The sequence below is a fragment of the Neolamprologus brichardi genome, chromosome 9 (genome assembly GCF_056152115.1).
Source record: "Neolamprologus brichardi isolate AB-2024 chromosome 9, ASM5615211v1, whole genome shotgun sequence".
Lineage (NCBI taxonomy): Eukaryota > Metazoa > Chordata > Actinopteri > Cichliformes > Cichlidae > Neolamprologus > Neolamprologus brichardi.
This window is the reverse complement of record NC_142112.1, coordinates 26,120,116-26,146,297: the sequence shown is the minus strand read 5'-3', so window position 1 is coordinate 26,146,297 and position 26,182 is coordinate 26,120,116. Positions and strand designations below refer to the sequence as shown.

Sequence of the window (26,182 nt, the reverse complement as noted above, 5' to 3'; positions counted from 1 at the left end):
TGTAGAAACATGCCAGACACAGATGCCTCTCTTGATCTTGCAAAATGACCTTGACAGACAAGTTTGTCCTTGTAGCGAAATGTACCTGGAAAACCTGCACTTGGGCTCCTGTCAGCTGTTTCACGACTGACATTGAAACAAAGCAGCTTTTTTATGCAAATGACATGTAATTTAGACTCAAATGTAAGATCGGGAAATTATGTTTATGCTAAGCTAAGCTATCTGGTGAATAGCTGCATATTTATTGAACGGTCACATGTTAACCTTCTCATCTTAGTCCTGGCAAAATAGCAAGACATCCCATGTTAAACTACTTTGTTAAAAGGTGCCATTTTTGAATTGTTAAATTTTAATCTAACTATTTAAGTGCCTTGAGCCAACTGTTGTTGTGATTTGGTGCTATATAAATAAAATTAAATTCAACTGGAGTTTATTAATTTAAAAAAATTTGGGAATCAATTGCAATTTCTCTGGAATTGGTGCAATAAATTTGTTAAGTTTAGAGCAAGTTGTCACAAAAAAATGACACAAAAGGAAAAGATTTAATTCTCCCACCTCACAGGAAAGAATTCAGCATTTTGCTTAAAGGTGCTTAGAAAAACAACTATGTGAGAGCACCTTATCTTTCATAAAACACCTACGCCGTGTGAGCTATTCAGTAAAAAAATACATGTATTCCTGGCTAGAGAGCTGAAACTATCCAGAACTCAGGAAAAGGATGTTCAGAGACTAACAAAAACTTTGACATCTGCAGGAGAGAGCGGGAGAAGGGAGTGGTGAAGAAACAGGTTGGGAAAAAACAAGACATCTGCAGAAAATGTAGCTTTAAAAAAAATAAAATAAAGGAAGCAAGAATAAATAGACTCCTGAATTTCACATGACATCAGCTGAGGCTGTGGACCGTGGACTATTTTCGCCTACAACCATGTGAATCTGAGTGTCAACTGAAACTGTTTATTCTGTTTATACGGGCAACAACAAAATGCAGTTAGCATAGAGAGAGACTGCAGACACAAAATAATAGTGAACTTTGACCTTTAAGACAGCACCGTGAACTCCACAATTCCTGTAATGCAACATTTAGAGTCCGGGCTTTCTTTGGATGACCTTTGGAAAGCTATAGCCATAAAAGATTAGTCTCACATTGGAGTGTTGCAGCTGAATTCAGAATATGGATGAAAGGAAGCTTGTGTGACTCCAGCTGTTTGGATGAGCTCAGACCGTGTTTCTCCACAGCTCCCACTCCTTTTTAAGACAGGTGTGAGCTTCCTTTTTCCTTTTTTGACTCTGAATGCCAAATGTTTCACAGAAGACAGCTAATATAAGGAACCTCTTAAACTGAAAACATGCTGTTGAATTGATATATTACAATATCTGACTAGATTATCTCAAAGCTAGTGGATGAAAAAGAGATGGACATCCCCGCCAAGTTCAAGAATCAGACCGTCGTAAACACAGACCCCTGACAGATTAAGTGCACCCCCTCTCTGAGTAGATAACCTGTGACCACCGAGACAATCGGGTCCTCGTAGTGATGCTACTCCATAAAGAAAGTCGCTCTGACAGACGGGGTCAAATTATCACCGTCAATCACTCCGCAATCCATTTCAGCACGCCACCGAGCGGGACTGCTGGGGTGTCATGGAGACGGAGCCTTTCATTACCTCGCTGTCAACGTGATTGTAGCTTCATATCAAGCCGGATGTGCTGCCTGTCATGTCTCGGCAGGGGCCTGTCACTGCAAATCTACCACAGAACACAAGCACCTCAGGCTGAAACACTAAAAATCCCCCATTGTCACCCAGACCAGAGAAGGTGATTTATATGCCAGAAACCATGTTACAGTGATTTGACCTGAGGATCTGTAGGCATGCACAAGCAACAGCAAAATGTGAACTTCAAATACAAACCCAGCCCTACTTTTAAACTGATCTCAAGCAACAACCAAAAAAACCAACTGCATTATGCTGCTAAGACAACTTCAGCTTTTTGCGAGCATCTGCATGGAGAGCATGCTAGTGATGAATCCACAGAGAATTATCACCTGAACCTGCAGCTTCTCTTGTCAGTACTGTTAGCGATGCACTAATTGACTGGTCCAGCACATCAGCCTCCCATATGTTGATCATGCAAGCACAACTCGGGCAGAGTGGTGCGGGCGAATACTCCCACACAAAGTCACAGTCACACGCTAACATGTTGTTAGCATGGAAGCTCCTCACTACGAGTAAAGACACAAAATATGCCAAAGCATACCACAGAGGGGCCACCATGAAAACATCCCCAGCTGAAAACAGATCATTTAAAGATAACAAAGACATTGTGGCTAAAGCTAAAGCTAGCCAAAGCTCGGAGCAGCCTCGGTATGAGCAAAGGATCAAAGCAGTTATGAGGTAAATGGAGATGAGATTGGTAAGGGCCTCTCATTTATTCTTAGTTTGTTTTTTTAAATAAAATAGCTACATCTGCCTTTGTTTGCTAAGGTAAAATATGCCAGATAAAGGTGGGTGTGCAGCAGCTTATTTTCAGTTAATGACCTGTATGTCTTCCAGCAGAGTACTTTATTTTCAGTTGCTGAGGTGAGAGAAGATCCTGTAACTTACTGCAGTTTGGGAAAAATGTAAAGCTTAAAAATGTATTTTGTAAATAAAACAATATGTTGCATTAAAGAAAAGTTGACTTTTGTTTGTATAAGCTGTCAGTTATAGTTCTTACAAATGAAAAATGTGAATTAACAAAACATTGGTATCGGCAGGTCAACCAAACGAACACAGAAATGGAAATTGGCCAAGAAAATTGCAATCACTGCATCTTTAGTTATAGCATCAAGGTTACTGTTTTTAGATTTTCAGATGTAATAGAAGAAGAAAAGCTAATATTATTCTATAATTTTTGGCACAACTGAGACTGAAAGCTTCAGGTCCACAGTTGTATGCAAACATTTAAACAGGCGACTGCTGAGAAGTCTGTGGCGTCAACTTTAACTGACTACAGATTGCAAAATGTAAATGGTAAATGGACTGGTTCTTATAGAGAACTTTTCAAGTAACTGTAAAAAAAGATCCTCTTTTATCAAAAGAGGCAAAGATTTAAAAGGGAAAAAAAGAAAGTAACAAGAGAGTGGACCTTTAAGGGCATTCACTTGATGAAGTGAGGACTGTGATTTGAGAAGGTTCAAAAGTGGTTGATGAAATTCTATCAGATCAGTGACACAAGCTGCCTCCATATTGACCTAATACAAGTGGGTGTTTCATCACAGGAAGCAAACCAGCCTTTGTACAAGCAGGGTGTTTGGCTGAAACAGAGGCTTAAATTCTAACTTGAGACTCAAATGATAGTTTTTTGCATTTAAAAGTCATATTGAAGCTCAAGAATTCACATAAAGTTTTTGGTTCTTGCTTCACTGCAAACACACCAGCGTATTTGTCTGCTTTCTGCAGAAGATGGAGAGTCACAAAGGCGTATCACAAAGACTTTGCACAACAGGAGCACATCAAGCCTGCATACCAGTAACAAAGCTGAAAATTCTCTCTAACCCATGCATGAAATGAAACCCTTCAAAAAGATACCTGGATCCTTACTGGTTGGTGATATTTTTTTTTTTTTAAATATCTAGATAATATTAAATTTTAACCTATTGTAATGGTAATAAAAACAGTGTCTAAATACTGTAGGATGTAGGCCCAGATGTGGATCAACTCTAAAAGCTGATCTAAGGTGGGCTGAGCTACATTTTCGCTAAAATGTAACAAGTTAAGGAAAAATCTGCCTGAAATCCAGCCAACAAATTAAAAGAAATAAATAAAACAAGCCAACATGACCAAGCACAACATTTGTAAGGTAACGATGGACAAAAGTAGCATTAAAATTGACTGAGTTTAACATTTGCAGCATTAGCTGCTGTGACTATAAGCAGAAAAATCATACCAAGGAATTTTAAGCATTAGGTAATGTGACTAGAGTGCCGTACCTTTCTTACATATGTAACCTGATCTTAGAGTTACCTTAATGAGGGCATAGGTGAAAGCATTCACTTATCATATCAAATTAACTTCTTCTGAGAAAATGTGACAGATTAGCAACATTTTCGAGGTTAATGAGTCCAAACAAACAGGCATAGTGTGTTTTTTGTCTAAAGAAAACGAAAACCACAAACGCAGTGAGACTTCCCCGACCTTAACAATCATAAAAGCCCCGCCCAAAGCATTTCCCTGACAACAGTCTTGTGCTGTAAACAGAGACTTGTTTCTGAATGCTCAGAATTTGTTACTTGCAGATGAAGACAAAAAAACTGCTACACAATAAGTTAAACTGCTGCCAGTTTTATGGTATTTCTTTCAACACTCATCAGAAGAACACATGCAGCACAAATGTTAATCATTTCCCTGTTTTTTTATGACAAACCTCAAATAAATTGAAGCTTTAAAGCTGTCCCATTAAATTCGCAGGCAATCTAATTACACAGGACACATTTACAGGATTAAAATGCTTCAATTCTAAAAAGCCTCCTACAAATCGGTTTTCTCGTCAAAGGAATTAGACTCCAGCCCTCCTAGCGCTGACTGAAAGCCTTTACTCCAGCTATAAAAAGATCGAGGGTTATCGGCCCATGCGCTCACGTATTTGCTAATCGATTAGAAACCTTTCCGAGAGTCTACTCTCTCATATTTGTCTAGAAGTAGCATGTTTGTCCAAGCTCTGCTGGTGGTACCACAGTGTTAATGTGTTTGCCTCCCTCTCACCCAGACACGGGGATGGATTTAGCCAGCGGGCTGCTGAGTCAGGCAGAGGTCTTCTACTGCTGAGAGATAAAGGTCAAGGGTCAAGTTGAGGCACATACTGGCTGTCTCTGTCTGGTTTGTCATCTGACTTCTATATTTAAACAGTGTTTTGCTTCTAAGCAGTCACAACATGCTTGAACCGAACTTGTCCTCTGGCTATTAATACTATAAATCTTGATGCATGTAGGGCTGCAGTCAACCAAATAAACTCTTGGTTGACTGCAACTGTACCAACCTTTTAACTAATTGGCTGATCACAGGTAGGTTGGAGAGGGGGGAACACAGTGTTTGGACTACACTTTACCTGCTAGTCGTTTTAGCCCAAACCAATAGAATAAGCTAATATTATAAGCATGTGTACTTTTACCTTTAAGCTAACGCGTTAACAACAGACTGAAGAATCTTTCTGTTTAAAGGAGAGATGAGGCTTCACATGCAGCTTGGTCTGGCGTCTACTGACATAAAGTCTGAATGTGTGTGTGCTTGCAGAGTTATTAGTAGACTAAACATAATTATATATATATCAGTTCTGATATGTTTGCACTCAAACACTATTAAACAAAAATGTTGGCAGACACCCTTGCTGAAAGATGGATATGTAAACTGCTGCCAAAGTTACACCCAACTCCATCCGTTTTAACCAAATGCAGCGGCGGTGCCGACTCCTTCATTCCTCGCGTCATAGATTCAGCGGTGGAAACATTCCTCCGGGACTTTGGTCCATATTGACATGATGGCATCACACAGTTGCTGCGGATTGATGTGAATGTCTTCTTCCACCAAATCCAAAAGATGCTCTATTTGATTGAGATCAACAGTACAGTGAACTCATTGTCATGTTCAAGACACCAGTTTAAGATTATTTGAGCTTTGTGACACGGTGGATTATCCTGTTGAAACACCTATCGGATGATGGGTACACTGGTCATAAAATGGGATGGACAATACTCAGGTAGACTGTGGAGTTTAATACTAAGGGGCCTAAAGTGTGCCAAGAAAATGCCCCACACCATTACACCTCCACCGGCCTGAACTGACACAAGGTAGGATGGCTCCATGCTTTCATGTTGTTCAAGTCTAATTCTTACCCTGCGATCTGAATGAGTCATCAGCACTAGGTGTGGTCTTCTGCTTCTGTAGCTGATATGCTTTAAAGTTCAACCTGTTGTTCATTCAGAGATGCTCTTCTGCATACCTCGACTGTAATTAGAGGTTATTCCAGTAACTGTCTTCCTATTAACACAAACCAGTCTGGCCATTTTCCTCTGAGCTCTAATATCAACAAAGTCTTTTCTCTCACAGAAATGCCACCCAATGGATATGTGGCGTGGGTGTGGTCTCTGGCCAGCTGCAAAGGAGGGGTGATACAGTGAGCTCCTGGGGCGGCGCAGGGGCGGGGTGAACAGGTGTGCTGGGATCTGACAGTGATTGTGTCTCTTTATATGTTGGCAGTGACAGTCGGAGGGGGAGCGGACGTGACAGCAGAGAGAGAGCGGGAGTGTCTGTGTCCCAGTCAAGAAACCACAGTATTAAATAAAAGTTCTGCTGTCAACATATTCGCCCCAGCATATGTTTCTTGGGTCCAACGTTACAGGATATTTTTCCTGTAAACAATGATGGTTGTGTGGTCGTCTTGACCTTGTCCACATGTCTAAATGCATTGAGTTGCTGCCTGTTCTAACCTGTGTAAATAGTTGTAGAACAAGTTAACCTAATAAACTGGTTAGTGAATGTGGTTTGCTGCTCATGCAAAATAAAAAAAAAGAACCATTAAACAAGTTGGCAGTGAAAATATAGTGATGTTTTTCTGCGGATGATAAATCAATCCATCCTGGACAGCTCTGAATATGACATTTTTCTCCTGAAAGTAACACACAGTCTGGACACAGCTCTGTTTTCAATGCCAACCATCACCGCTGGGATAAACTAGACCACAGCTGGGCAGGATTTAAACTGCATCCAAAGGCGTTTCCAAAAGAACAAAAAAAAACCACCAACAACAAAGCGTCAGCTCAGGCAGGGCACAAAGTCAAGCTTCGCCACAATCCCAGCAGTTCGCATGATGCCAGTTCAGCCCACATCAGCTGACGGCTCAGCTAATAACTTTTATGAATCATTAAGTTACTTTAATCTGCCCACAGTTATGTGCAAGACATTATGCATCACAAATCCAGGTTCTCCAAGGATAAATGTCTGCTGTCATTGGAGTGCTTGGGTCTTGCTGCTACTTTGCCAGCTCTATGTATGTGCTCATAAAGAGTAGAGCGGACATTTAATGGGGAGGTCATAGAACAGACTCATTCCAACAAATATAAATGACTGCAGATGAATATAACAATTTCCTTTTACTACAGTCTTCACCACTGAAGTAAAGTGACTCAACTCATGGAAGATTTTATGATATCAGAGAGGAAATTTCAACCTGCATATTCAAATTCACTTCACGACTTAATATTTGTGAGCGCTAAAACTGAAACAGCTAAATGCATCTATAAACGCTACTGATTTCCAGGGAGCCGATCTTACGAGGGCGCTCTAAGAGATCATAATCAGCAGCTCAGCCTCCTGCATTTCAGCTTCCAACAAAGGATAAAAAATGGATTGCAGCCATGATATCTTCTGAGATTTAAAATAATGTGTTGGAGCACTTTAACACTGACATGGGGGTATTTCTGTCTAATAAAGCTATGCAGTTAGTTAAATGTCATGCACTCTAAATATGTTTTTTACTGCTGTTAAGCTGCTGTTGGTCCTCACATCAGAGCCAGAACATAAATTCATCAGATCCCTGCAACTTTTATCAACTCAGGGCCGTAGAGAAAGTTAAAGTCATCTTGCTGGACTCCCAGCATCCTTGACAGAATGCGTTTGCATCCTTCAGGAGCGCTATCAGACATAAAGAATGAGGTCATTTATTCACTTTTATGGCTTTTTAGAGAAAATTAAATCTGGCTTATTTCTTGATGGATATAGGAAAGGAAGCTCTTCGTGCTTTAGGCTTCCTCTTGTTGCTGTTTCTTGATGATTTTTTAAAATTTATTGCCTTTGTGTACTTTGTGTAAACTTTGTATTTATCATTACTGATTGCTTTCGGTCTTTGTCCAAGTTCCAAAAACCTTGTAGGAAATTTTCTACAGTAAAGAGACGACACTGAAACGTGATGATTCATGTGACTTTTTACCTCTTCTGTTCAGTTCAGACTGGATGTTTTGTTGCTGTTATTACTTTGCTGTAATTTCAGCAAAGTAATCAGTTCATATCACTTTTTTTCTTTAGAGCGCTATTATTGTATTATTGATTTCCGCACTCTTCATCAGCTCAGGCCAGCAGCAGGTGAAGGACAGGCTTTACAACCAAACCTGGATGACGCAGCTGAAAAACACTAAGCCAGCTACTCAACTCACACGTATGGAAAAGTGGGGCAGTAAGAGAAATGAGAATAATGGTGGGAGGGGAAATGAGAGACGGGGAGATTGTGGAAAACAGATTACAGGGCAGAACATGAGATAAGGCATTGAGGATGTGTGAATGCCTGCAGCTGTACTTTGTTCTCCACGATCGTGTGCACCAGGAAGAGATGCGACGACGAGGCAAGGTGGCCTCCGTTCTCGGCAGCAGGTTACAGCGACCTCCAGCTTATTAAAAACACATCGCTCAGGGTCATTTTGGGGCGACTCACAGGAGCACAGACAAGCTATCAATAAAGCTAATCACATGTGGCACATTAACTTTAATAAGAAGACAGCAGCAGGAGCCCCTGAGCCCGATTGATGTAGAAAGAGTCTACCTCAGGGCCTCTAACGTGTCTGTTTGTATCACATCAATCTATGAATTAAGATTTTACTTTTGAGGTTCTTTCCAGCTTGTGTGGGAATAGTTAAAGATTATTTGGGACGTATCTATGCAGTTTAGGACAAATGTCACCTTCCATGGTTTACTGATAACTAAAGCGATGGCTAGGCTCCTCTGAAGTCAGTCCCCGTTGACTTTAGTTAAATGTCTGCTTTTGGAAAGTGAAATCTATGTAATATATAAGGCAAGCAGTGAAATTGTGAAAATATTATTTCAGTGACCAAAAGCATGAGATTTCAGATACAAGCAGTGGAAATGAGCTTCCTCTGAAGCATGTCTGTGCTCTCCCTGAGAGGCGGGGTGAGGAGCTCGGTCATTCAGTAGAGCACATCGAAAGGAGGCAGTTGAAGTGATTCTAGCATCTGATTAGGATACCTCCTGGGTGCATCCTAGGCAGTCATTATGACTGTCGGCTGGCTTGGGAACATTTTGGTGTCCTTTGGATGAGGTGGAGGAGGTTGTCGAGGAAGGGAAGGTCTGGGCTTATTTGCTTAAACTGCTGCTCTGTAACCCAGACCCGCATAAGAAACAGAAAATGGATAAATGGATATGGATGGAGAGGTATGAGTTGATTAACTCAACTCATACCTCTCCATCCTTTTTTTCTTTCCATTCTTTCCACCATTTTCACTTCAAATTATGTCCTCAAACATTTCAGAAGTGATAATTCACAAGGTTCAAATCTCCATTAATTGCTCACTTTAGTTTAAACTGGGCAACAAAGAACATGAGGGTTATTTTTAAGCTTTTAAGTTAGCACACACCGAACTGGCTACCCGCTGTTAGTGAGTGAAACTTTCTGGCCTTTAAAATATTCAAGATCTCGGAGGATGCACCAGACATGAATTAAAGTTTCTGTTCCACTGGGAGGCTGGCAAGCTAAGCTAAAAAGATAACTCAAAAATTGGAAGACAGTCAGCTAAACTTGCTAATGATGATAATGTCAGCAGATCCTGCAGACTGTGTTTTTAACAGCTACGAGACAAAAGGGGAGAGAGGCCAACTCGACTCGTGCGCTTGATTTTCTGTTGCCTTAGCACTTGTACGTTACACTGGGATCCAAATCAGGTTCACTGATTTTAGGCTCGCCCACACGTGTCCACTTACAGTGATCTGATGAACTGTTACACCCCAAAGGGGATTTTTTTTTAATTAAAAAGAGGATCTTACCTTCTGCAGAGGCCAGTCCCAATAACTCAGAAAACACTTCATACACTTTGACAGCTGCGACTGGCTCAACAGCTTTGAACACAAGCTGGACTCAGATACACTGTGCACAGACACACAGCAGGCACATCAAGCTGGTTCTGACCTTTCACTAAATTTCCCAATTCCCATTCTGTCCTAATGATGATGTGCAAACAAAGAATTACCCTCAGCGTATGACCCGATGGACCGATCATCATCTCTGATCTGATTCTCTGTAACCCCAGCATGTGGCTCCACATCCGTTTAGACAAAAGAAGCCTTGAAGCCTTGTTTTTTTTGTTTTTACTCACCATATAAACATGAACTTCTCTGCAGGCTCATTTTTTCCATAACAGCTTTTTAGTCTTTGCATAATAGTGAGAAAAAAAATGTAGTGGCATTTTATGATATTTTAAAAATTATATAAAGCTTCAAATGACAGTCAAACTTTGACAGCAAAGAAATTAGAGATTATTGAAGGGCTGAGAAACGGGCGTTCAAAAGAAAACCAGCACACCTGCCAGCCATGCGGGGCAGGCTTGTGGCAAAAAGGGCATCAAATAACTCATTTATATTCATATCGTCTCCCTTCAATTTTCAATTTTGGCTCCTCGTCGATGGATGGGATTTTCCGGGCATATATCAGTGGTTTGGCAGCTCCCTGGATAGAGGGGATTTTATATTTGACCCCCATTCAGTATGTGCTGGGAGGCAGGTCTTTCATTTCATCAAGTCAAAGACAAAAAATAAAGAAATATTTATTGCGTCATAGACGTCAAATTAGATCCTCACAGTTTATGACTTAAATAAATGGTTTTAGATTGAGTTGGGTTGGCAGCGAGCAGGTTTCAGTTGCGATGATGGACAGTGAGTTGGCATCTTGACCACTTCAAGCGTCTGCGATAGCAGAGGCCTTCAGGTGCACGGGGAACCAGCCAGACATTTAATCAATAACTGGACCTCCTGAAGCCGAGTCACGTAACATTTTTAGGTTTCTGTGGGACACCAGTTCAACGATAAACCCCTCCACACTGCCTCTGTCTCAGACAGTAACAAAAAAAAGAGACTGGGTATTGAAAAACACACTGCTTTTGTCTATTTTAACTTTAATAAGGTGGCCCTTAGGTGCATAACTCTTCAGAAAATACAATAAAAACAACGCACAGATTTGCAAAATGTCTCGATTTTGTCCCTGTGATTTCATTTTCCTAAAAAATGCCCCTGTAGTTGAGTGGAAATCTTTTATTGTCACTCATGCTGCCTCCACGGTGTCACTGCCACCCAGCCCGTTTGGGACAAGGGCATGTGTATTATCTTCGTACATTGGTATGAATAACATATTCATAATTAAACTGCTCGCGCTAATTTCTTTGCCATTTAATTAGTCAATTCTGGGGCACGGGAGACAAAGGCCTTTAAATGGGAGTCAATTACCTCTTTATGATGCAGTTAGAGCGCCACTCTAAGAATCCCCCCATAATAGCGGTTGTTTATCACATTCTTTGGACAAGGCTTTAGCTGCCTACAATTAATACTTTATAGGTTCGAAATGCACATGTTGCTGCTGAAAAGTGGTAATACATTTCAAACGTGAAGCGGCTCGGCAGTCCTCGAGAGGTGACAGAGTACTTCAGCAGGATTGTCGCAGATCTGAAGAGCATTAATCCTCAGTGACATATAGTGAGAGAATACTTTGTGTTTAGCGACAAGACTAAAAGACCCATCAGCCTAAAGGAAGGAAATTACTGAGTTGCCCCTTCACTTCCCTTCATCTTCTGTCTTTTTTGTCATGGGAAAAAAGGACAGCAAAGAGAACGACTAAATATTCTCAGATATATTCACACCCATGTATACAAATACCTGTATTTAATAGAGCAGTCAGACTGAGGCTTGCAGGCCAGCCAACTTGGTTCTCACAAAGCCAAACCACAGACTTTGAGCAATTGTGGCTGTTATAATGACGTGCTGTTGCATTCTTGATCATAACTTGTACATTTCACCACACCCAGACCTACACTGATACCAGCATGCTTTCTCATGCTAGAAGCTACAGGGAAGAAAAACCCAAAAACTAATAAACTCCCAGAGTTAGTGCAGGACAGACCTCTGGATTAAGACCTGAGAGTTTCTAGTTACTGGGGAAAAGCATGAGAACTGATATGAGCCTCTCCCTCTTTCTCTCATTTACAGTGCACAGACACACACACACACACAAAGGTAGCTTGAACACCTTTGCAATTTATCACCGCAAAGACTCAAAGAAAGCCTTTGTTCCTGGCTCTGTGCAAAGCACTGCCAGTAAATCTCTGCTAGTCCACACTGGCGAGGGGACAGAAACCTGAACACCTGGCACAAACTAAACCATTTACCAGAACCACTTGTTGACGTGTTTCCTTTTTTTTAATGTTCCGTTTTTGTTTAGTCACACTGATATCTTTGGACATGTTGGATCAGGTCAGAGGAAGAAAGAGAAGGGGTCACGTCATCCAATTTCCTCTGATATTTGAATGTTTAAATTGGTTCCCTGCAATAGAGATATGTTTGGTATTGTAGCCTTTTAAAGAGGTACTGGACAATATCTGGCATGTTTCCCTGGGAAAATATGGGCATGGTGCCATTGTTTCCAAGAACTGTGAGAAGAGTTTTCTAATTTTTTTATGCACTAGTCAAATAGATATGTCCCAAGAACTTCTTTTTCAAAAAAGGGCACAGATGGAAATGTGCTGTAGCTCCCACTAAGAAGACCAGCCTCCTGTTTACAGCTTCAGTATGAGCTCAGTCCAAAATTAGTTAGCCAGACAGCTGGGACACTCTGGAACAAGTTTGTCCAAACAAAAAAAATCACCCTGACCTCCAGAAACTTCTACTGGCCTGTGAGAACAATCCCTTATCCTCCTAATTCCTGGCAACCCTGACTCTTGGAGGGTCGAGTGATGAACAACATGGCCAGAAGAAAGCCATACACATGAGTTACAAAAGTTTAGTCTTCATGACTCACTCGACGGGGGAAAAGCAAAACAAACTGTAGAACAACGCTGACTGCTCTGTTTCAAGCACAGCGGCAGATTACGGTGTCCAATTTTAATTCCCGGAGACTATAAAGATCCAGCATCTGAGTCAGTTTGAATTTCTTTGGTGTTTACTGTAAGGCATCAAAAAATGGCTGGCACTGAACCCACAAAGACATGTAGAACAATGACGCATTCGCTAGAGAAACACAGCAAGCCAGATCCTAAAGATTTGTTCAGTCCATAGAGATAAATGCAAGGTGGAAAACAAAAAAACATGCTGCCATCACTAAAGTCGCCATCTATTTTCAGAACTAAAGTGGTGGCTGTAAACCTTTTCATTCCTCTCCAAAATGCTACGACCTGTCAGAGTCTTGCAGTCTGTGTTGTCCTGTGAAGAGCACTTGCTGCGGGGCATACTTGTTCTTTGTCAGAATGAGTTTGGTGGGGAAAGAGGAACTTCTGGATCGGGGAGGCTGAGACACTTTCCGGGCAGACTAACAAAGGCGGGGCTGTTGGATCTACAGCAAGGAAAAGACTAAATGAGTGTCTGCAAGAATTCCCTTGGAGCAGTTCAAAAAGATTGATTGAACAGATTTAAGCGTGTGCAGCATTAGCAGGATAATAACTGCAAAAGATACATGTTACACCAGACAGCTGTAAATTAGAGGAGGGAGAAAACAACGGCACGAATGAGCCTGCAATTGATGCCGTTTGGTGCGAGTGTGCTAGCTTAATAAACCAATCAACAAACAGAACAGTAACAGCATGTTTAATGTGACTGCGATCACTGAAAAAATGTGGCCTTTTGGCTTTTTCTGGCAAAAATTATGTCAGCAAGGGCAGGAAGTATGGCACATTACTGCCAGACTTTCAGCTAACTGTTAGCTTAACATAGCATATGTTTAGCTGATATTTTTCAGACAATAATAATAACACTAACCCTTCAAATGGAGCCTCAGAACAGGGATTCACACGTGGCATGGTTTTTGGTAGCAGATGGGCTTGTCTGAGCATTTCAGAAACTGCTGATCTGCTGGGAGTTTCCCACAAAGCCATCTCAAGGGTTTACAGAATAGTCAGAAAAAGAGAAAATATCCAGTGAGGTGCTATTCTCTGGGTTGTTGTTGGGAGACGTCATAAGAGAATCATAAGACTGCTTCATACTGATGGGAAGGCAACAGTAACTCACGTTCCAACCAACATATCTCTGAACGCACAACACATCGAACCTGAAAGCAGATAGCTACAGCCCATCCACGCAAGCTCTTTCTGTTAATGTTTAGGTATGACAACAAATATGGGAGTAAAGCTTAAAACCATCCCAAACTGCACTTCACAGAAAAATGTGGCCACAGCTTTTCTAGCAATTGATTAATAACTTTAGTGTGATTGCTGAATTTAGTGCAGTGGTCAGTTATAAGAGTGCATTCCTGAAAAATCTGCTGTTACTAAAGTAAAGCACTGCACACATGACTGATCATTATTACCATGGTACCACTTGATCACTACTCTAAGTAGTAAACTAGTGATAATATATATGCTAACAAGGGCATGTTTTTTGGACTTTTGCTTTTAAAGATTGTTATCCCTGCAACCGACTGGCGACCTGTCCAGGGTGCACCTCGCCTCTCGCCCTATGCCGGCTCAATGGATGTTTTCATAAATATGAAGAACGACACCTCCTTCCAAACCCTCTGACTACCATTTCAATTCAAGGGCGGATCTAATTGAAGAACATGATGTTACTAGATGATTTTAGTAAGAGGTTAATTTGAAGATTAAAAAACACTGGTGCCACTGAACCAAACTGAAGCTAGTTTTTATTTTAACAAAATACTGGAAAGTTTCCACCAGTCCTTGAAACCTAGTTAAGTTTACAAGATTAAATCTGTAAATCAAGCCAACCAAGTGCAGGTTTTTGTGTGTGTTTGTGTGTGAGAAAGGTTTTGCTTCTTGCAAAATAAAGAAAGCAACAAAACAACAGTGAAAAAACTGTTGCTTAAGGACTAACAGACACATGCACACTGAGCGAGGCGAAGGCATGTAGCAGCATGCCATGAACCCCGTGAGTGACACTTGCTTGAGTGGGACAAAGCTAAACCACCGCTCCTGTTGGGTGGAGGATATGAAGCCCGCCGCAGGGTGGTGTGACAGGCTGCTCGGCTGGGTTGACACCTTATCTTCTTTCAGCATGCCTGGACCGCCTGAAACATCACACTCTCTTCTCTCCTTCATGATAGCAATGCATGCAATGCTTTGTTCCCCCTTTGGAGAGCTGCTGCTTTCAACCTTCCTTATTGAGTGCATCATATCTTTGCATTCTGTTCATCATTTCAGTGCATACAGGATGCATACAGTTTTCTTATTTTACACAGCTAGGTTATACTATGAGCACTGGTAGGGTTTTTTATGTATTGGGGAAAAAAGGCCCAGAGAGGTCACGATGCTACAGTATACAAATAGAGTAAAGATATAAGCTGATATGTTTTTTTGAAGGGGAAATTAGATTTCATGATTCTGTAACACCTGCAATTAATTTCTGCAATTACTCCCATTAGACACAAATAAAAAGACATATTGCCATAAAGTGTCAAGCATGAAATCACTGCATCTGTGTTTCCCATCATTACATCTTCAGGATGTTATATGAGGTTTTATATAACAGGACTCCTGTTACAGACCCCACAGCTGACTGACAACCAGCCGGCCATTTTATGTTATGCTACACATAAAATTCAGCACTCAAAACCTGACTTTAAATACCAGCGACTTGCTGGCCTGTATCAGGCTAAACCCCTCGAAGACCTCAAAGTGAAGGAAAAAAAAAGATCCAGTAAACCTTTGCAAAAACGCAAAACTAAAAACAAAGGGGCAACACTGTGCAGTGAATGTATTAACATGGGAGAGATTTACTTCAAAGGCAACATGCACGTTTGCAAAGGGGCGTCAACATAAAATATGTTGCATTGGATGTTTTGTGGAATTCATTCATAATTATATTTGTTTTGTACATTGATATTTTCTGTCACGATCTATTTCACAAGAAGAAACCGAGTCTACAGTAAAGAGGAGAAAAGAGTTTTGGAGTCAGTCCATCTCATCTAATTAATCAGAATTATCAGTGTAGTTTCAATAGGTGGGTCGTGTGGCGGTATGCCAGGTGTACGCAGTCCTGGGAGGCAACTGCAGCTCGTTTGCATGAATCAAGAGCACCTCCTCCAAGATAGAAAAACATTCAGCTTTTCAAGAGGCAGTATGGGACTCATTTTATTTTTCAAGGTTTATCGAGACCACACATTACTTTTAGTTGACAAAACACAAGAAGATTGAATTTTTGCAGTTTGACAGTCCACTCATACATAATTTACCGGGACATAAACCAGAAGGCGATCGAGGGAAGGCTTTGAGCAGCCTCCAAAAACTGTCAGCCAGCTGTTTTCCAGGATAACACAAACATACAAAAAAATTACAAAACTTTTATACCTGTTCTTGTTTCATGGTTGGAATAAAAGGGATAGTACAGTCCCAACAGTCCTACTCCAGTTCACAACCTACGTGATCCATCCATCCATCTTCTGCTGCATTCAGGCTCAGGTCAAGGGACCAGCAATTTAGCCTTCCCACACCCCGCCACCTCCTCTGCCTTGATCGAGGCATTCCCAAGCCAGCCGAAAGACGTAATCTCTCAAGCATGTCCCAGGTCTGCTCTGGGGTCTTTTCCCAGTGTGACATACTCAAAAAACAACAACTACAAGGTGCCTAGGAGTCATCCAGGTCAGGTGCCAGAACAACCGCACATGGCCAATTTCAGTGTGAGGAGTGGGGACTCTACTCTTCCTGGACAACTTCCAGAGGAAGGTCATTTCTGTTGCTTGCAATCTCATTGTTTCAGTCACTACCCTCCTCTCGTGGCTGTAGGTGAGGGTAGAAGCATAGATCAACCAGTAAATCGAAAGCTTCACTATCATGCTCATCTCTCTCATTTTCTCACTCATAAACAAGACTCCGAAATACTTAAAGTCCATAACTTGGGGTAGCAACTCATTCCCAACCAAGCGTGGATACCAGCTGAGAACCATGGCCTCAGAACAGGAGGGTCTTATTCTGATCCCAGACTCTTCACACTCAACTGCAAACCGCCCCAATGCAAGCTGGAGGTCATAATTGTTTTGAACCAACAGAACTACAACTGCATTTTGTTAGCAATGCAAGCCAAGGTCATACTATATATAGGTAATAGATAGCCTGAAACAATAGGTCCAATACTATGTACCTGAAGCCCTCGCTGGGGGAAGTGGTCTTCTCCACAAAACACACGTAGACAGGCTGGACTATATATCAGTTTCGATATCAGTGTAGTCGCGTTGTGAACCAAAGTAGAACCCAACACATGATGTTGTTACTTCTAAGTTCCAATACTGATGCGATCCAATAATAGCAAGTTAGCCATCAGCAGGAACAAACAGGCAGATTTCATCATCTCTAAAATATTGCTGGGATAGTTTTAATACTTCAGACTGAAAGTGGAAAACACGTTGTCATTCTGTTTGTCTTTCACCTGCTGGTGTGTGGAAAGAACGCGGGGCTCCCTTCCTATTTAAAAGTACCCTAAAGCTTGGGACATGTTAATAAAACAGTTGTTAAAACATAAAAAAAGCTGCAGATATTTTCAATCTTAGTCACAGACACTCAGGGAGGCACACACGCTTACAACAGACACTAAAGCAAACAGCAAATCTTCCATGAACTCCAATTCTCACATGGTCTAGCACCAAAATAAACATAGACTGAAACTGACAGTTTAAGTACTGTTTATAAGCCAGGCATTTTGTCCTGGAAAGGCCAAAAACAGAAGAAATGGAAAGTCTGGCTGAGATCCTGGATGGAGTAGTGTGCAGGTCTGTACAGAGGACAGTCAACTGTTGCAAATGCTACACCTTCACGCCTTGGTCAAAAAGTGACATCATTGGTTGTTATAATGTGCAATGAATAGAAAACCCTTCATATAAATTCTATAACAATGACAGAAGATTGGAGTTTTTATATCCACCCACTAAATACTGTATAATAATCTGTAGACTGTCGATACAAACTCGGTCAGGTTAACATATGTTTGATCCTTTGTCAATGCTACATCCAAATTACTGGAAAATCTGCAAAGCAACTGTGAATTGATACACATTTCCTTCCACTATCATTACAAAAACATCAGGAGTCATTGCTGGGGTTAATTTTTCCAATCTGCAGTCAATTAACAGCAGAACAGCCAGATGAAACCGGCACTAGTGAAGCTTTTATGAGGAGGAATGAAATCAGTGTTTTTAACTTTCTGTAGCGGTATTCCTAGAACACCATATATATATATATATATATATATATATATATATATATATATATATATATATATATATATATATATATATATATATATCCTTGAATTCACTCCATGACCACCATGGATCTTGAACTGGATGCAGAAACACAACAAAACCAAAGACAGTGGGCTGACCTCAGGAAAATATAACATGTATGCTTCTTTGCATGCCACCAAATTACATCTCTTGCATGATCCTCAGCTGGAAGAAGAGTAGCTTAAGTCACAGTTTCTGAGCCAAAAGGTTGGTCCATGTCTCCCTGGGTGCTTTGCTCTTACTTTTCTCTTTCCCTAGAAGCTTATTTAGGTTTAAATACAGAAAACGTCTGGCTTAAGGCCCGATAAGAGTTGAGTTTGCAATGACTCTACATGTACTGTATAAATATACAAAACTCACCCAGCCAGTGTGCATTTAAATGTGACAAATTTAACAAAACATCAATATTTTATGTCTTATGAATAAGAAAAGACTTTTTTCCACAACTTTTCATCTCTAAAGTTTCCAATCACGCCGTGATTCATTCTGTTCCTGTTGCACTTTGTCTTTTATCATATCCAAACTTCTTCCTCTCAGAAATTTGGTGCATGGACTGCAGCATGTTTAGATTTTTGGGAAAATAAACTGATCCAGAAGCAAATGAGGCATGCAAACACTTAGTCACTTGTAAATGATTGTTGGACGTCTGAGCAGAACATTAGTTTGACAATATGTAACTGCAGAAGAGTGCCCAGGGGAACTGTTTTCTTTTATTGCTACCCTTTATTTTTCCTTCCTATAATCTCAGCTATTAAGCATCACTCACTACACTTTAGAGTCCCATATTTTGATATTGTTGTGCTGTTATTGTCTCTTCTTTCACCATGACGGACAGAAAAGATGGGCAAGTGCCTGTTTTCTAGGCCTCCGCCCTTTCTCGGTTATCCTCTCAAATGTTCCCCAATGCAAAACACAACTCCTCCTACCCAAAATCAAAACTATTGAGCTTGTTCCACTCCTCTGCTTATGATCTATTTCTTACATGGTAGCGTCCCTCAGCTGAGTCTAAGGGAGGAGCAGATAACAGCCTTACTGTGGTCTACTGGCTGCAATCATCTGCAGAGAGGGGATGTTTCTGATGATTGGAAAATGCTTGTCATCGTTCACTGACATCCAAATTTGCATAGCTTCAAACATCACAAATCTCCTGGTCCTCCATCTGACCGTTTCAAGCTTACTTTACAGACATGATTCTTGCCTAGCAGTAATCATTAAAACTATGCGATAACTCAGGCAGCATGTTTAAACAACTGGATGTAAAGGAACTTTTGAACCAATAAGAAAAAAGCTTAAAGAGTAGCTTAACTGCACTGGGCTTCATTAACTAGTGGCCTCTTTGCTTTTTGTTTCTGAGCCTATTGAACTCCGTGTGGCTCTCCAGCCCTCTAAAGCCATCAGCGTGAGCTTCTCCTCGGACTAAAAGAGGCGGAGGGCTGAGCGACAAGGGTCAGGCGTGACTAATGCAAGAACCTGGTGCTGCTGTTGGATGCTACTAAGCGGGGGTGGGTGGGACGATATGCCATGGCCCGCTGTTGCCACATAGAGGGCAGCACAATAAACCCAGCCGCTGTCGCCGCCCCTCCCTGTCTGTCACCCCCTCAGACCACCCCCACCCCCTTCATCCATTCATGGCAGCTCCTTTCAGCAGGTCATTCAGTGGGGCCAGTAAAGAAGCTAGCTCATTCTGTCCGTTCTGAAATGTGCAATGTCAGAAAAAGGGAGAAATGGTGGGGGTGAGATTCCGAGGAGGCTTAAAGAAGGAGAACAACTAAAGAAGACCGAGCTGGAATCTCCTGCTTTGAATCAGCAGGCAGTTTGTGTTGGGAATCACCTCCGAAGCATGACGAAGAGAAGAGGGAAATGTAGCAACACTGCAAATGCAAAGGAATTTGCATTACTAGTGTTGTAAGACGCAACTTAGTAGTGGCCACAGGCATCAAATAATGACAATCTGTCACAAGATTGTGGCCACAGCAACACCGCTTTTACACACTGTTGTCATTTTAGCTAAGTCTTTGCTTCCAGTTTAATTAGCGTCTGGTTTAGGGGCGAAAAACTTCTTGATTAGGCTCAGAAAAAGATTGGGGTGATGAAATAAATTAAATAAATTCAAAATATGAATGTTCATCCTTCTCAACATTAAACCTGCTTTGCATCTTTGTACCAATTTGGACCTGGGCTGTGGTGAATCTTTACCCTAAGCATTCATGCTTGTGCGTGCTGTTAATTACCTTGTGGTCATGTCCTAGTGTTTCATGTGGTACCAGTCACAACAGAAATAAAGAAAATCCTTTGGGGTATTTTTTTCTGTTTGTTTGTTTTTCCCTCCTGGGCCCTTCATTTTTGTTTTAGTCAATGTTCTTTTTTTTTCAGAGTTCTTCAATTTTTCACTTCTTTGTATATTCCTCCATATTCAGTTCAACTTAACTCAATTCAGTTTTATTTACATAGCGTCAAATCACAACAACAGTCGCCTCAAGGCAGTTATATTCCAATAGTTTCAGCAATCTCCCTCCAGCAATCTGCTGAGAAATGTGAGTCTTCATATTGAGGCGATGTTATTTTCTTACTGGTGAATTTAAAACCTGTGGCAAAAAAATAAGTTGGATATGCACGGAAGGAACTGACAGCACTGACCATGCCAATCACCTACAGTACATTTCCACTGTGGTGTGCATCGTGGCACAGCTCACATCGTAAGGTTTCAAAGGGGTCTGTGTTTATGACATAGCCTACAGCGCAGATTTAACACAGTAGTATAAATCCTCTGTTAACAGTAGCATGTGCAATTGTGATGCCACAGGGTCCTAAAAAGCATCCGTATATAACATGTTAGAGGTGACCTGACCCACAGTGTAATGGCATCAAGGAGAGTTTTGTGCATATACCTCTGATGACTTTGACTAAATTCCTATCCGGTCGTTAAGTCTGACGACACTAGCCGTGTCTGAGCCTAAACTCCGTTGCAGGTCCATATATCAAACGATCACTATGGCATTACTGAGAGTTGAAAAACTGTCTAAAGTCTTTCATCTTTAATAAAATGATCAGCGTTCTGCTCTACCAGGTGTAACAATTGAGTTTAACATCCAGGCATCCATGAAAACGGAATTTATGACATTTAACAGAGTTAGAAGTTAGCAGGAAGTTAGCTCGCTAGCTTCTATCTAAATACAATATAGCATGTCCTGACTGCGGGGTTTTGGAAACAAATTAAAATGTACAGCTCTGTTATCACTTCCAACATAAATGAAGACAGAAAACTAAACAGCAGTGACGTTTGTAGGGTTACTGAAGTTTGGCTAGCTGGTATACAATGATGTGCTACGTGACCGCTAGCGACACAGCTATGTTAGCATAATATAAATAAGCTAACTTTTTTTCCACTTGATAAAAGTTAACGTGAGTGTTCTCGAGGTTGGGAACAAATGTAATCGCATGGCAGGATGCTGTAAAAGGACCAAACTTCAGCCAGGAGAACAACTGAGATAATCCATCCACAATACGAGGTTAGTCATTCATATACTGCTGCATGGGCTGGGCTGTAGTTACATCCTAAGGTTTTAAAAACTGAGCTTAAATAAATGATTAGCGGTAATAAAAACCGAGGGAGGTCAACGGTGATCACTGACTGTTTTAGGAGCTTTTTGAGATTAAACAGAAGAAAATACATAACATTAAACATGTTAACAACACAAAAGCCATATTAAACTCAGACTACTTTAGGCCCGGAAGTAGGATTCGTCACGTCATCACTTAACGACCGGATACTGGAATAAATAAGAGAAGGCTCATCTGTCATCATTTTATCTCCAAAGTTTCAGCTTTATTCTGCTTCCACTGGACTTTGTTTATACTGTTGATACTCCAACTTTCCCTCCTGAGCCCAGAATTAAAGGTTTTTTCTTCACCTCTGTTTATGCACAGAAAAGGAAAAGGACTTAGAACAGGTGGATTTTAAAGCACCTGATGTGCCTGAGATCTCGCATGTTCAAACTTGTAATCTCTGTTTTGTGTCTGAGACAGAGAGAAAGAAACATGTGACTCTGGACACAGAGGTCGTCAATAAAAGCTTTGATATGCGGTTTGTTAGCTAGGAACATAGCTAGGTATTTTACCCACAAGAATAAAACCAAGGCATGAAACTCTTTGATGGCCAGCATGCATTTTTCTTCACAGCTCTCATTTTAATGTGCCTCTGAGTGTGCGCCTGTAGGACAGCAAAGGCAGCTGCTGGCAGCGTGATGAATGAGGAGCGTCATGTTGGAGCTGGAGACGTCCACAGTCGCTGCAGCCTGTAAGCTTTTTAACCCTCTATCAGCCTCTTCCAGCCCGTGAAGAAACCCCAGTCCCAGCATCCACAACGAAATTAAATTCCACACACAACCGCAATCTTAGCACATTAACAGCCTTCAGCAAAGGCTTTTAAATCAGACCACATCATTACATGAGTCAAGACTCTCTCTCACGCTCTCCTTCTTATTCCCCTATCGCACATGCAGATACTCTCCAGGCTCTAGTGGAACATCTCTTTTTCCACTCGGAGAAAAGCAGCAGAATGAAAATTAACCCCAAAATCAGCGTCAATTTTCTGAGAGTGTCCCTGTTGAGTGTATCTCTGGGTGAACATCCAACATACAGAGCCACAGACTGAAAGCTTTAAAAAAAACAAACCCTAATGCACTCACAGGATGTTGTGTAATTTCGCCCAGATGTGTTCCACAACTCATCTAACTAATAAAGAAGACGGGAATGTTTCCACCATTGCTGTGATCTCAGCTTCTAGTGCAGTTGCTGAGCCACTTTCAGAGGGCCTGCGAGCTTTTCTACAAGTGAATGGTGCATTATATCATCCCAGAGGACCTACAGAGAGTGGAAGAGTCCACCTGCACTCTGTTAATACAGGCCTATCTAAAGAAGGGCAGGGGTTGCTCCTTCCAGCGGATTTGAGGTCAGCCCACGGCGAGGGAAGCACCTCACCCAGATATCTAAAAATACCGTCCCACATACAGTTTTGCTGCATCCAGCTCAAGCAGGAGATGGACTGATGAAGGACTCCGAGTGTAGCGCTGGTTTGGTGGGCATTCCTGTAATCTGTCTACCTCTAAAACAAGCTTTAATACCAGGCGAAGGAAATGAGCCGACAATTTAATCTAAGCTCTGAGCCTGGAGTGTGGCAGGATTCGTAAATGAGACTGTGTGAGAGTGTAAAAAACACGAGCAGCACGTGCATGCCCCTGTGCAAACCACCACACACGCAGCTGATAGCATCGCTCTCTCTCTCCCAAACAGGGCCAAACAGCCCTGTGGTCTGCACTCACACACACACATGCGAGTTGAATTTACAGTCACTGTCAGCAGTCGAACATTTCTCTAACCACTATCTGATACGTGATGAAGATCTGCTGCCAGCAATAAAAAAGCCCTGGGAAACACGAGCTGGCCAGCGCGAACAGAACCGATGCTGGCACGAACTTCTCCCACTGAGGGCAAATTGACGTGGGACGGGCTGAGATTACAGATGTGCGTGTGTGTGTGTGTGTGTGTGTGTGTGTGTGTGTTGGGGGGGGGGGGGGGGGGGGGGGTTCAGGTGGACTACAGTAGGGATATTGTTTGCACAGGAATCCTGATTCTCCAGTATGATTGTCTTACAATCAAGGACATCAACAGGACGAACATCTAGGTATCCAACCTGAACCTTAAATAAAAGTAAGAACTGTGAAAAGTTGCACATGGTTGACACTTCCACCTTACATGTCAGAGTGGGTAGAACAAGGAAGAGGAAGCTTGTTGTGCTTCTGCACAAGCTGAATTAGTGCGAAAACACGAAAAATTAGCCGAGCTCGGAGGCAGTGCATAAGAACATGCAGGAAAAGCAAAGCAATTAAGTGAACCTTGTAGTAGTTGGGAAATTATGATAATTAGCATCAAATCAAGTCTTTGATCTACTCGAAAGAGAGTAAGTTAGTGGGTCATGACAGCCTTCTTTAGGCTAATGAATTCTTAAAATAAAAAGGAGACAGATGGTTGTCCACTCTTTTTTTAAAAAAAAAAAAACAACACACAAGTGGATCTCTGTAGCAGCAAACAATGAATTCTGCGCGTAAAACAATCTCATGCAGAGGCTAACCAGCAGTCCACCTGTGTCTGCATCATTTCTCCTGCACGCTTTGCAGAGGAGACTTATGCATGAACTTGACTCTTTAAGGCACAACTCGGTCCTAGCAGGTTAATGCCTGATGGCTAACGCGGTCTCCTTACCGTTACTGGTTGTGATCTCGGCTTGCACATTCCACACACACTGCAAAACTAAAACAACTCCAACAAAAAGGTCGAACGTCTTCACAGGCGCCATATCCAAGTTCCCGCTGCCGATTTCTTCTCAGTATCCCGATTTTTTTCTTCTTCTTCGTCTTCTTTTAGAGTCCGTCTCTGTCACGCACAGACACCGCTCCCCCGAGAAGACTCCGTAACTCTCCTGCCTGTCCTGCTGCTTTTAAAAGGGAAACCTGCCTGCGCTGCACTGAGCTGTTTTTTTGTTCCAGCGTGTGCCACGCCGCGCGCTCCTGGACAGTAAACGCGCTCTCCGCCTCCAAAATTAAGCAAAAATAAATATCAGCAAACAAAGTGACCGCATAAATGCGAATCTCAGTCCTTGCACTGTAATGTCATCCCACAGGACGGAGATGCAGAGCGTTAGTCAGACAAATAAAGGCTAAAAATGCGCTCCTGGAGAAGAGTGCGCTCTCGCCGTCATCAACTCCTCAGAGCCAATGACCCTTCTTCTTCTGTTTGATGCTCCGCGTGTGCAGGAGAAGCTGGGGAGGCAAACCCAACGAGCTGTCGCGGACACAGGCAGGTATCTGAGTGATGTGGGAAAATATTGCGAGCAGAAATACTTTGGAGGTTCAGGATGACGCATTTGAAGGCTCCCCGGTGGACAAAAGGGACTTTCACTCAGAAGGGCTTGTTTTTATGAAAGATGGAGCAATAGACACAGCAGACTTTGGCTGTACAGAAGTACAGACTGGCTCTATTTTTAGTGTCCGTCTTACTTCTTTTCCTCCTCGTGCATTTCTTTCAATTAAGAATGATTTGTAGACTCCACTTCTGTCCCATCGCTCACCTTTCCCCTAGACTCAGGTGATTGAACTGTGAGAGCGCCCTCTTCAGATACATAACATTAATACTTTTGTTCTATTGGAAATAGCTTACTTCTTCACTGATGGTGAAAATACATGAAACCTGACTTTTTCTGTTTAAATGCACATTATCATTTCCTGTGACTAAATATGTGGAAAACCTTTGAAACCATAACTGATAAATAAAATGAGCTATGCGTTAACTCCAAAGTGATGTTACTTAATTACACTTAATTAACCTTAAGCATCAGTTAGATCTTAGCTCTAGAGGTAAAATTCCGTATTAAATCTCCGGTAAACAAAGTTGCAAAATACTACAAACAAAAATCAAAATGCACTGATTTTAATTTTTAGTAAAGTAGAACGAGGAGCTTGGTTGTAGGATCATTAGCCCACCCATTTGGGAGGAGCTGATAGTAGAGCCATTAATTCTCCACGTAATAAAGAACTGGATTAGGTGGTTTGAGCATCTGACTAGGTTGCCTCTCGGTCACCTTGGCATTTCCTGCTAGGAGGAGACCCAGGACACGCTAAAGAAGTCATATCTGTATACTGGCTTCGGCAGTGTCCCCCAGCCCCTCAGCTTTGGCCGGGGAGAGGGAGGTTGGAACGTCACTGGTCTGGTGTCTCTGATAATACTGCTGCATTTGGGATCAGTATCCATATAAATACCCAAATGGGTGGATGGATGCACTGAATTGCTGTGTAAAAGGTAAACAGGAATAAAATCACAAATCCAGAATATTTGAAAAATCAGATTTTACAGCCTCACAGTCTCAGAAACAGAATAGCAGGAC

The 26,182-nt window shown here is 41.7% G+C and overlaps 1 protein-coding gene across 1 annotated transcript in view; it reads right to left on the bottom strand.

Annotated features, from left to right (window-relative positions):
* plxdc2b (plexin domain containing 2b) overlaps nt 1-25,029 on the bottom strand; it is a 110,996-nt gene extending 85,967 nt beyond the window's left edge. The window contains exon 1 of the mRNA XM_006795050.3: nt 24,505-25,029. Coding sequence (XP_006795113.2) covers nt 24,505-24,598 — 94 coding nt within the window. The 5' untranslated portion in view covers nt 24,599-25,029. The remainder of the gene's footprint in view (nt 1-24,504) is intronic.
* Nucleotides 25,030-26,182: the final 1,153 nt, after the last annotated feature.